Source organism: Heterocephalus glaber, unplaced genomic scaffold, assembly GCF_053883595.1.
Source record: "Heterocephalus glaber isolate CG9 unplaced genomic scaffold, H.glaber_assembly_v1.0 deba00001553, whole genome shotgun sequence".
Taxonomy (NCBI): Eukaryota; Metazoa; Chordata; class Mammalia; order Rodentia; family Bathyergidae; genus Heterocephalus; species Heterocephalus glaber.
Genome location: NW_028258344.1, coordinates 15,172,879 through 15,186,331, shown reverse-complemented (window position 1 = coordinate 15,186,331; position 13,453 = coordinate 15,172,879). Strand labels below are relative to the sequence as shown.

Sequence of the window (13,453 nt, the reverse complement as noted above, 5' to 3'; positions counted from 1 at the left end):
AAAAGATCAATTTCAGTTAACAACTATTAAGCATTTACTGTGCCAGGCACTGTGCTAAACCCTTTATTTAAATACTGTAAGGTAAATGCCATTATTGTCCACGTATAAATAGGTGATCTCAGACCTTCATAACTTTAAGGCAGTTCCTAAGATATATTGTAATTAAGACAAAATATCTATTCAACCCTGACATTTTACCAACTCTCATTCTCACTTTTTTTTTTTTTGTACTGGGGATCGAACTTGGGTCCTTGCGCTTGTGCAGCAGGCACCGAAACCACTGAGCTAAATCCCCAGCCCCCTTTCATTCCCACATTCTTTCATCCCATATTATACACCTTGATTCATTCATTCATTAAACAAATATTTAAGTGACTGCTATATGTTAATCACTGTTCTTGGCATAAGGAATAGAGCAGCAAACAAAACAGTCTCTGTTCTCATGAATCTTTCATTCTACAAGTTGAACATCCCTAATTTGACAATCCAAAATGCCTTAACATACAAAACATTTTTGCACACCACTTGATGAAATAAAAACATACTGAAAATACACCTGTGGGCTTTGTATAGAAGGTATATGTGAAACACAAAGTTTGTATTAGACTTGGGTCCCATCTTCAGATATTTCATTATATATTTGCAAATATCCTCAAAATACAAAAAACTTATCCCAGACATTTCAGATAAGGGATACTCTCCCTGTAACTGGGAAGGTAAATGGTAAGTAGATCAGATAATGGTAGGTGCTATGAAGGAAAATAAAGCTATACAAAAGAAAGTAAAGTTGAAGGCAGTAGCTATTTTATTAGGGTTGAATGGAGAGAAGCAGTGAGCTCCTGAGAAAATGACATGTCCATGTGAGAGATTACAGAAGGAAAGATGTTAGAATGACAGTGTGCTTGATATTTAAGTATAGCAAGGGGGCCAAGGACATTAATTCACACAAGGATGAGCATGTGCATTCAACTAATATTTTTAAATAGGTATTTTTTAGACTGCAATTAGGACATTAGGGTAATCTTAGCTAAGCTATTGTACCCTGTATCCCCAGGCTTCCAGTTACTAAAAACCAAAATCTTTCTAACCTAACTTTTTTACCCTCTTTTTTGCACCCAAAGGACTCCTAACTTCTCATCCTAACATTTCCTCAATTTTTGCTTCTATAGTCAATCTGCCCATTATATTTTGTGGATTTAAAAATTACCTTGAGAGTTCTAAATTAGCTTTGTCACTTCGGTCAGTCAACTCTTTTTTAGCATGAAGGTCAATTTGAAAAATTAAAATGTTTATGTTCCACTTTTTTACTTTCATAAATCAACTATATTGAGCTTTAATTTACATACATAACATATGCCCATTTTAAGCATACAGTTTAGTGAGTTTTAACAAATGTAAATACCTATGTGACCACTCTAGTCGAGATATAGAACACTTCCAGAACCACCCCATAAAGAGTTTCAAGTCTCTTTGCAGAGATTCTGCTCCCCATTTCTAGCAACCATTAATCTGTTTTCTTCCACTATGTATTTGTTTTGCCATTTCTAGAATTTCACATAATGGAATAATCACTGTCTAATTCTTTTATATGGCATCGTGATGTTTTTTAGTTCACCCATGCTTGTGTATTAGTAGTTTTGTTCCTTTTTATTGTTCAAGAAGTAGTCTATTGTGTAAATACACAATGATTTGTTTATCCAGTCACCCATTAATGCATACTTGACACATTTCCTTCAATTTAAAAATTAAAATAATTCTAGGCTCTGTACTGAAGTTAATATTTATATAATAGATTACCTATTCAGTTGATTTAAAGAAAATAGAGGCAGAATTTAACTACTTTTTATAGCCACTAAAATTTTAATATTTCATGAGAAATGGCTTGTCTTTCTTCATTCATTCATTCCCTTTTTTTTTTTTTGGTACCAGGGATCGAACTTGGGACCTTGCACTTTCAAGGCAGACGCTAGAACCACTGAGCTAAATCCCTGACCCTTGTCTTTCTTTCTAGACATTATTGAAGCTAGACAAGCTACACTGAGACCTCAAGTTGGTTGGGGTTGCAATTGTACAAAAATGCCTTCTAGAATCTCCCCCTAAAAGATACATGTTATTTCCTCATTCTCTAAATGCTTAATCACTAGCATTCTTATTCCATTTTATCATTTATTTAGCTGCATACTCTTTTATAATTTTGTTCTTTTTTTTTTTTTTTTTTTTTTTGAGACAGGGTCTCACTATGTAGTCCAGGCTGGCCTCGAACTCATGGCAGTCCTGCTGCCTCAGCCTCCCAAGTGCTGGGATTACAGGCCTGGGCCACCATGCCCAGCTCAATTTTGTTTAATTCTTGATAGGGAAGAAATGTTTCAGACACTTTACCATGTTGACCACTTGTATTCTTACAGGTCACACTAAAAATATAACTGCCATTGATATAATTTGTGTAGGAGGATGTAGTAACTTCAAAGCAACCTGCTTACAAAATTTTCAAAACACAATTGGAATATAATTTGGGGACTCATAATAGTTTACTAGACATGAGACTGTGTAGTCCAAGGCTGCTTAGGTGGTTTGGTTCAGTTTTGAGTAAATCTTTGAAAAATATATATATATTATTTTATATATATATATATATGTTTTTGGTACCGGGGATCGAACTCAGGACCTTCTGCCTGTGAGGCAGGTGGCAGAACCACTGAGCTAAATCCCAGGCCCAGAAAATATATTTTATTACCTGATAGTTTTATTATTTTGCAACCACAGGTGAGTGTCTCTCACATATACATCTGAGATCTAGAAGTCAAATGTTTGCATTCAATTAGAATGTTTTTAATTAGACATTATTGTACATACATAATACCACATTCATATCAGCTTAAATTAATATTTCCAGTGATGTTATGAAGCATTATTCAAACATTAAAAAATGAGAATTTGTTCCTGTTAAAATAATTATATGGGGGGCCGGGGATTTAGCTCAGTGGTCTCGCCGCCTGCTGCGCAAGCGCAAGGACCCGAGTTCAATCCCTGGTACCAAAAAAAAAATAATAATAATAATAATAATTATATGGAACTGGAGATATAGCTCAATAATACTGAGTATAGGTCTTTGTTTCCCTTTGTAAGTTTCATTTCCCCACCCATGACAGATTTTAAGTGCTTTGAAACCATGGCACATATATTCACTATACATAGTCTACTGGTTAGATAATTGGACTCATCTGTTAACTTTGTTTGATTCAGTGAGGAGTATGTTTTAAACTTATGTTAAAGATTAAATACCTCAGTCTTGGGGTTCCCTTTCAGCACTCACAGCAAAAACCATACACTAGTATGCTCTTTTTAGCCACTGCCATGATTTCTCTACCATATGTCGCCACCTGGATAGAGAAAAGTTCTCCAATTCCATGCAACTGCCTCTTCAATGCCTGTCTATTGTCAGAGCTAGATGAGACTATGAAGAACTACTTTCAGGTGTCTATATAAAATAGAAATGACTTACTAGGTAAAAGTTAAGACAGCTAAGGTTAAGTTGTTTACCCGAGAATGTACTAATGGATATTGGAAAGCAGATGAATCTTGTGTTACCTTCATTGCTTGTGCCCCTGTTTGGGTGAATAAAAGTGAGGTAAACCAAAAAAAAAAAAAAAAAGAAAAAGAAATGACTAGAAAGTCACAAAGGAGCATACAAGAATAAAAATTCATCTATTGAGATATATGAGTACTGTATTTATATACCAGAGATAAGCCGGGAATGGTGGTGCACATCTGTAATCCCAGCACTTGGGAGGCTGAGGCAGGAGGATTGCCATGAGTTCACAGCCAGCCTGGAATACATAGTGAGTTCAAGGCCAGCCTGGATTACATAGCTAGACCCTGTCTCAAAAAAAAAAAAAAAAAAACAGAGATAAGCTGCTATAATTAATCCCATTTTTCTGTTGTCTTGTAGTATTTTGTGCACTCATAAGTGTTAGCTATATAAAAACTGATCTCTTAAAAAGCTGCATCATCTAAATCTGATGTAATATATTTGCATGTTTTTTAACTAGACACTGCCTATTGCATTAAAAAACTCCCACGGAATCCCCATAAAGAAGAAATTATAGGAAATGGAGCACAACAATATATTTATCTAAAAGATCAAGATGTGATTAAGACCGAGGGAGCCACTCTAAAGTAAGTGGATGTCCCTTGCTTGGGAAGGGAGAGGGTGTGATGTATGTGTGTTTTTGTGTGTGTATATATGTGTATATAATACATATATACACACACACGATGAAGGGGGATATAGGTATATTCACTTGTATGTGGGAGGAATGCCTCAGGAAGAACCAAAAAAACCTGGTATCATTGCATACTCTGGAGAGGGAAAATGGATTGCTTGAGAAACCAGAAAAGAAAGACTTTTCACTCTATATGCCCTTTTTAATTATTTGTTTGACTCCTACAATTTTTTTACATAAGATTTAAAAATTAGCATTTCTTCCTATGGTAGTTTAGAGATCTACTTACACTTCAATTCAGGGCTTTCCCATGTTCTCATTTCCAAAAGATGACCTGTACCTATAGTGAAGAGATGTTAAGCCAGACCCATAATCCCTCATGATCTGTTTAAGGTATTCAGAAAAGTATTTCACACTGAGTAATTTTAAAGCTGAACTAATTATGGTTCTCCTTGTCCTACAATCTATACTTGCTTTCTGATCTCAGAATATCTCCTTTGCTTTGTTCTTAGGACCTTACTCATTCTTCTAAGATAGATGTTTCAGGATTACCTTTAACCATTTAACTGCACTTTATCATTCCCCCTCTTCTACTCACCCCATATCTATTCAAGTTAGTTTTTGTCTCAGAAACATTTGTCATTGCTGTCTCTTTTTCATGTCCATTACAGATAATTTGTGCTTAATTTTCCTGTCTCCAGCCTTTCCCCTTTCTAGGCTACCTTTTAGACTCATACAGTCACTTGAAAGCTTTGGTGACTCTCACTGCCTACAAGATAATGTGTATTCTTCTTAGTGTGCCAGTCTGGCCCAAACCACATTTCTGGTCTGAATTCCCACTGTTCCCCTTACAAACACAGTTAGCTATATGTTATATTACTCATATTTATTCATGCCTTTGTTTATAACTTTCTTTTTTCTGAATGTTGCTCTTTCCCCATACTTGTCTTCTAGTAAATTCTTATATACTTATTCTTCAGAGTCCAGTTCACATGTTACTTACTTTAAGAATCCTTTCTGGGCGGAATTAACAGCTCCCTCCTCCCACTTTCACATAACATTTATTATTCTATTATTGCACTTGCTAAATTATAACTTACTTGCTATCTCTTTGAAAGGTAATCAGCTCCTTAAGCTCACCATAATAGTTAATGCCAGTTGGCACAGAAAACCAAGGAAATGTATAATGGCTCGAACATGAAATAAGCTTATTTTCATCACATGAAGTCTAAAATAGGTTAATTAGCAAGTGGCCCTCAAGGTGTTCAGCAAGACAATGATTAAGTGTCCTTCCATCTTGTGAGTCCACCTACCTAAGCACTTTGCTTTCAAGGTTGTCATAATCACTTAAATCAATCCAGAGTGGGAAAAGCATGGAAGGAATATTGTGTGGTAGGTTTTCATGGAACAAGTCTTCTGCAGCATAAGCTGTGGATTCGGTCAGGTGCCACCCTAACCATGGGAAAATTAGGAAATAAAGTTTAACTGCATGACCAGAAAAAAGAAAAATGGGTTTAGTAATTAGCCATTCTCTGACGTGGACGGACACCAGGTTCCTCTTTATACCTTCAGTCCTTGGCATATAGAAGGCACTGATAATTAACGTGTAGTAAATTCTTCTCAAGAGATGAGTAGATAAACAACTGACTGAGAAAGAGAAAATGAAATAATGGGCATCCATGTTAAAGGTTTGGAGCTTATGGTACTTGTGTATCACACTTTACCATACATAGAATCATGGCTATTAGATCTACACCTAATTTTGCAAACTAAGAATATTCAGCCCTTAACTTCATTCAGAATAAAGGTGCTTCATTCTGATTAGGACAAGTTAATTGCCATCAACATGAGCAGGACCACAGTTTCTTTAACTTTTTATTAAAGTGTAATATGTAAACATAAAAGTGTACATGTTAGAAACATACAACAATGAATTTTATAAACCGAACAAGCTGTGTGAACAACACTCAGATGAAGACAGAGAAGTGTATTAGCACCCCAAAAACCACCCCCGCATGCTAACTTCTTGTCATTGCATCCCCTGTAGTTAAATATTATCTTGGACTCAAGAGTAAATTGATGCCAATGACTTAAATATTATTTGAATTCTATTTAATATTTGTTGTGCTTCATTCTGATTAGGACAAGTTAAAAATGAAAATCTGGGCCAGGGATTTAGCTCAGCACCCACTGTGCCTGCCTTGCAAGCACAAGGTCCTGAGTTCAATCCACAGTACCAAAAAAAAAAAAAAAAAGGAAATCTGTTTTTAAGATTGGAAGGAAACTAACTCAAAGAATAAAAAATAAAAACTATTCACAGTTCTAAAAATTACTACTGGTAAATAATCTTTTCTTAAAATATAATTTTTCATTATAATAAAACATTTCATTTCCTGAAGGCCATCGTTTCAGATTTTCATTTCTATGAAGTCAACTCAGTTGTTTCAGTATTTGCCTACGGACTTGTTTATAAGCAAAAGTTTCATAAACAGAAAGTTAAAATCTGCTTATGTCTTTAGGTATTCAAGTGTTTGTTGTCCAGTTGATATTGCCTACTTGCAAACATTGAAGGAAAAAAGGCAAAATATAATAGAGGCAGGGGTAATAACCCACCAAAAATACTTGTAGTAAAAAGTTGAAAGCTAAACAGACTTTTCTGGTAGGGATTTAATTCTGGATTTCACCTTCAGAACTTTTCTAGAGATGTATAATTTCTTAAAAGTCAATCTCATAGCTTTTGCTGACCTGAATTTCTGAGAGAACCGTCCTTATAAAATACAGTAGTATTCTATACAGAGGGCAAAACTGATGAATGGGAAAGCCACAGCCACATTTCCTCTGATCTTTACCAAATCTCCTCTGATGTCATTTCCTTTTCTCCTCTTGCTTATGTGAACTGAATTTTAACACAGTATTATGCAAATTAAAGCATTAGTCACCCAGGTGACAAAGTTGAAATTTATGATCCCCCTAGTGTAAGCTATCTTAGTACCTGACTTAAATATCGAAAATATTGAAATCCAGTGTGAATTGTATTAAATCTACCATCTGAATCAAACTCAAAGCCTGCTTATTTGCAACGATACAGTTCACAGTAAGTTGGCCTACATGATAACTAAGGTCTCTTCCTTCAACAAAATGTAAAGACAAGAATTTCAGTAATGATATTACACAGACTGGAATTCCACGTAGAGGTCTAAGCAAAGGCTGACTCTGGTTCATGTTTAGAAGCAAACAAGTGAATAAAATCCAGTGTTGAGGCATGACAGTATTTCCATCTTTATATACTCTGAAACATTTTTTTAAATTAAACTTTTCTACCTTTCTTAGTCATTGGTACTTGTTATAAGTTGATAATGTGTTGAAATTTCAAAAAATATGTGTTAATTTTATGAGTTTTGCTTTTCCCCAAGAGTCATTATTCCCTCACTATTTTTGAACACACACAATCCAGATGTCAGATCTTATTTTAACCTGAAAATCTTTATTATTCACAATAGCTGATGGAAGAGGACTCCAGTGTCTTGGCAAAATGTCCTCGGGTAGAAAATACATACAGTGTCATTATATAAACTCGTATCTAATTTGTCACAAACTGCCTTTGTCTCAATTCCTACCACACTGACAGAGCTAGCCAGGGCAGAACTGACCTGAGGAGTAACCACTCCCTTCTAAAATCTGTTTCCTCTCTATCAGAAAGGCTGGTGGAATCCCGTCTTTTAGCAAACCTGGGCCAAAGGAAGATAATCCACCAAGATTGCACACAAATTCCCAGCCACCCATGACAGAGTAGACTCAAATCTATGATAAGATAAACTAGGATTTACATGAAGCACCTGTGTGAATGACTCCCATCACTGAAGTGAGATGGATCAATTGCATTGTCAATAATGAGAAAACATTGCTTTGTTTTGCTTTTGAATGAGAGTGTCTCCTGGTCACTATCACAAATTACTCTAGAAATCTGAAGTTAAGAGAATGTATTGATCCTGACTTTTATTCCAGTATTTGGCTGGAATAAGTTTTAAGGTAGAATTCTGTTCAGTTTGGATTTAATCTTTTGAAAAGCAAATCCCTTGTTACCTGTTCAATTACAATTCTCTGTTATCATTAAGAGATCAAACTGCAAGTTGACTAGCATGTTCTGTGAGTCTGCCATTCTTAAAAATGTTATAAACACTTGATAATTTCACTGATAATTGATTGATACAATGAAATATATTGTGAAAATGCATCCACAGTAAATGGAATTCCTCCAAAAAAAAAAAAATGAAAATAAACCATTACTAAGTTCTGAGGTGGCAGCAGGTAAAGAAAAAGGCAGTATTGCAAACATGTTGACAGATAAGAGAATTTGTGGACTGAAAATGAATGGCTCTCCAAATGATTTTTCATAGATTAAAAAAAAAAAATGAGGCCAGAGATACAGCTCAGTGTTAGTGTTTGCCTGGTACCTCAGGCACACTTGCGCACATGCATGCACACACACACAGACACACACATACACAAATAAGTTTTTTGTTAATGCATTCTGTTCATTCAAAAAGTGATACATATCCACACACAGATGCATGGTTTTATACTTGGCTAGAAAAATACCTCCTGAGATTATTTTTATATAACATTGTTTTATTTACAGGTTTAATCAGACAAATGAAATTATTTCAAACAGCTCTTTAATACTTCACTATTGGAGCAATTATATATAGTGTTTGCAATATATAAAGCATAAACTTCGAAATCATAAAAACATAATAGTTCTTAACATTAGACATTGGCCTTTCAAGAATAATTGCCCCCGGGCCAGGGATTTAGCTCAGTGGTTCTGCCTCCTGCCTCACAAGCACAAGGTCCTGAGTTCAATCCCCGGTACCAAAAAATAATAATAATAATAATTGCTCCCATTACAGCAGTATCTCATGTTCTTATACCTTATATAAATTATATTTTAGCAGATTTAACTTTATAGTTTAAGTATTTAATATTTAAAATGTGGTTAATTTTGATTTTTTGGCAAAAGAGAAACTCCTAAGTTACAGTCATTTCAAGTCTCTTAAATACTACTAAAAGTTTTTTGTCAAATGTCTTTTCAAAAGTCCAGGAAGAAGAACTTACTAGTTCCATAACTTTATTATTATTTTCAGAGATTTTATAATATTGGAACACTCCTGTTTTTTAAACTTTATTTGCTCATGATGCTACTGTTTTTCAACATGTTTTTATTCCATCTGTTAATATTCTAGTTAATTTTTTATGACAGAATTAGTGAAAATATGTAAGACTCACCAGAAAGAATCTAAAGAGAGCGAGAGGAAGAAAAGAAAGAGGGGCAGAGGAGAGAAGAAAAGAAAGGAAGGAACGAAGATGGGTGAGAGGGAATTTATTCAAAGATAATATTTTTACCACTGTAGAGAGTTGTCTTAGTTACTTTTTTCATTGCTGAGACAAAATACCCTACACACAAAGTTAAAGGAGGAAAGGTTTATTGTAGCTCACAGTTTGTAGAGGTTTCAGTTCATAGTTGGCTGGGTCCAAGGCAGGGTGGCATGGCAGAGGGGCATCACAGAGAAGAAACAGCTCATGGCAGAGCAAACTAATGAAGCAGCAACAGCAGCAGAAGCACCAGCAGCAGGCCTGCCTTCTTTCTGTCCCTTTTATCTCTTCCAGGCTACCTGCCTTTTGGGTGGCACCAACCACACCCAGGGTGGTGCACCCTTACTCCCAGCATCACACTCTTACTCCCACATCACACACCCTAATCCACCCACCTCTTATAACCACCTGAGGTTTTGGCTGGGCATCTAGATAGAAGCCGTAACAACAGGATATACAGCTGAAGCATGTAGTAAACTATGCTTGCTTACTTTTCCTTTCCTGTTTTCCCTCCTTTCATGTACCTAATAATTGCTTTATTTTATTTGAATAGTTTTCTATACACTTAATGCGGGAACTCAAGTTACAACCAGCCTGCCATACAATTTGGGTTAATTAGGTTAATGAAGATTCATCTGCCTCTTGTTATCTATAGCATGTATCCAGGTAAACATCTAGATCTCAACTACATTGACTTACAGCCAACTTGAGGTACAAAAACAACCAGCCCCCAGGAACCAAGCGAGTTCTTAAGTCAAGGGTCCACTGTATAAACCTTCTCTCAGTATGTTTAAATATATCAAGATTCTCTCAATTTCATATTCCAGAAGAACCCTCCGTCTGTGCCTTCTAACTTCTAATTTGCTCTATCCAGTCTGGACTGGTTTTCCTCTAGGCTTCCAGCTGCTGTTATCAAACTCCCGTCATTGTCACCTGGGGCTTCCCTTTGCCTGTCTCCTGTGTCTGTTGGCCTATTTCCTGTAATTCATAACTTTTGTGTACCCTTTCTTATTGAAATCCATCTCCAAAAGCTTCCTGAGAAAGGGTTCATTTTTCAAACTTTCCATGTCTAAATATGTCTTTTTTTTTTTTTTTTCTTGGTACCAGGGATCGAACTCAGGACCTTGCACTTGCGAGGTAGGCACAGTGCCACTGAGCTAAATCCCCGGCCCTAAATATGTCTTTAAAATCTAATTGGATGTACGGTTTGTTGGCTGGGCACTGAGTTACCATTAGATGGGAGCAAGTTCTGGTATGCTACTGCACAGTAGGGTGACTACAGCTGTAGCTATTTGGGAGCTCTGAGAATGTGAGGGAGGGGCTTTTGTAAGTGTTGAGCCCTCACTGTATGGTATCGAGATGTACTGTTTAGTTGGGAACTTCCAACATTGATAGAGTCTTTCTTCGTCACCTGGTGAAATAACTTAGAAAAAAACTCTTCTAGTCTTCATGTCAGATAAAGGCCTGGCTGCCAGCATTATAGAAACTGAATTGTTAAAAAGCAACTTGGGAATCTACCTGTACTTAACTAATTTTTTAAGATATTATCACTCCCATCTGTATCTGCATTTTGTTTTGTTTTGTTTTGTTTTTGGTACCTAGAACTCAGGACCTTGTGCTTGCAAGGCAGGCGGCCGAACCACTGAGCTAAATCCCTGGCCCTTGTATATGTTTTATTCTTTTCAAAGATTCAATCTCCAGTCTTTTCCTTTAGTAGAATTAGAACACTTCTAATACCACTCAAGATGGAAAGGGAATCTGGAGATCTGAATATTTAGGGGTTTTTGTTGCTGTTTTGTTTTTTTGGTTTTGTTTTTGATTCTGAGGATTGAACCAGGGCCTTGTGCATGTTGAGCACATGCTCTACCACAGACTTATACCCCTAGTCATGAATATTTGTTAAAGAGATTTTCAGTTAGTCATTCTTATTTTAGCCACTCTTCCCCCACCTCACCCTCTGCTTCCAGATCGTTGACGCCCCAAATCCTCAGACTTCGGGAAATTCTTCAGTGTAAATCTGATTGGCTTTCAGCTTTCCCTACGGCCTCTTCAGGCTTCAGTGTTCTCATGGCTGTTAAGTCATTTGCCTCTCATCTTTCTTTATAACTTTCAAATTTTTGATATGGGCACCTCTCCCATTCTTTCTTATACCTGTGGCTTTATGCTACTTAAAAATGCCTTTATGATCACTTTATTGGTGTTTTAGGAGGAGAAAAAAATAGATGCAGGTGTCACTCTTAAAGCAAAAACTTAACATTCGATTCCTAAGTATTAAATACATTCACCGTATCGCCCAAAATATCCTATTATTGTGAATTTTATTAAAAACACTGCAAGCAATGAAAAAATGGAAACAAAGTCTTTGTAAATAGGGAGGGATGGAGGGGTTGAAGGGCGGGCAGGGGAATGGGGAAAAAATAAGAACCAAGAGAGATTATGTAAAGGTTCAAATTTCCAATGATGAATGTCATTATATTGTATACCTAAAATGTACAAAATTAATAAAATTAAATAAAATTAATTTTAAAAAATACCGCAAGCACATAAAACTCAATACTGTCTATTATAGAAAGATAATTAACTTCTTTTTTTTTTTTGGTACTGGGGATCAAACTCGGGTCCTTGCGCTTGCACAGCAGGTGGTGAAACCACTGAGCTAAATTCCCGGCCCAGATAATTAACTTCTTAAGCTAAATAAAATGCAATTTAAACCATCCTCCATCATATTTATTGTCATCTCCTGTGTTTCATTTATCTAAAATGTAAGTTGAGAGGTTAATAGTACCCACCCCAAAGTAGTGTAAGGTTTAAGTGTGTAAAACCTGTAAATCCCAATATAATTATCATTCAAAGTACAAGAGTAATATAGAAGAAAAAATGACCTGTACAGAAAATTAAGTCTTTACGTAGCTAAGAAGCTGAGGGATGCTTTGCAGAACAAATTATTTAGATTTACTCCTTAACTGACTTATTGTTGATAGTTATGAAACAATGGGGCTGGGGATTTAGCTCAGTGGTTCTGCCATCTCCCTTGCCAAGCACAAGGACCTCAGTTCGATCCCCGGTACCAAAAAAAAATGTAAATAAGAATTTCTGAAATATTTATCATGCTTTGTAAATATGATTATCAGTTTTACCATGCTTTGAAAATATTTATTATAATCAGTTTTATCAAAATAATCAGAAGAGAAATAAAAATGTACTAAATTCTTATTTAGGGGAGAAATCATCGCTTCTTGGCCTTATGGCTAAGATCAAGTGTAGGGGAGAAATCAGTTTTCAAAACTGCTTTTTTTCTTGTTTTGTTTTATTTTGTTTTGTCTTATCTCAGTCCTAGGTATCAAACCCATGGTCTGGTCCAAGCTAGACAAGCACACTCCCACTGAGCTACATCCCCAGCCCTTATATTGTTTTTTTTTTTTTTTTTGGTCCCGGGGATTGAACTCAGGTCCTTGCGCTTGCGAGGCAGGCAGTGAAACCACTGAGCAAAATTCCTGGTCCCCTTATATTTTTTAACTACTAAAATAAAGTGTTGATCATTTATAAGGATGTTAACTTTGTGTCACCTATTATGCAAAGCACTTATGTATTTTAAAAATTAATGATGTAAGAAAATACAAGTAAAAAATTATATATTAAAGTAATATCACAATTTTGTTTTTAAATGTATGCATAGAAAATTGTAAAAAATATGTTCTTAAATAGCGAAAGCATTGTTTCTAATGGAAATGGTTGCGGATTTTTATCTTCTGTATTATCTTTATCTGTATTTATTTTCTCTATTATCTTCTTTTATTTTCCAAATTTAATCTATGCTTGTTACTTAAGAAATAAAGATGAGAAAATATTAAATTTGT

The 13,453-nt window shown here is 35.5% G+C and overlaps 1 protein-coding gene across 1 annotated transcript in view; it reads left to right on the top strand.

Annotated features, from left to right (window-relative positions):
• Lactb2 (lactamase beta 2) overlaps positions 1–13,453 on the top strand; it is a 36,231-nt gene that overhangs the window by 8,043 nt on the left and 14,735 nt on the right. The window contains exon 3 of the mRNA XM_087190462.1: positions 4,050–4,176. Within this exon, the coding sequence (XP_087046588.1) occupies positions 4,050–4,176 (127 nt within the window). The remainder of the gene's footprint in view (positions 1–4,049; positions 4,177–13,453) is intronic.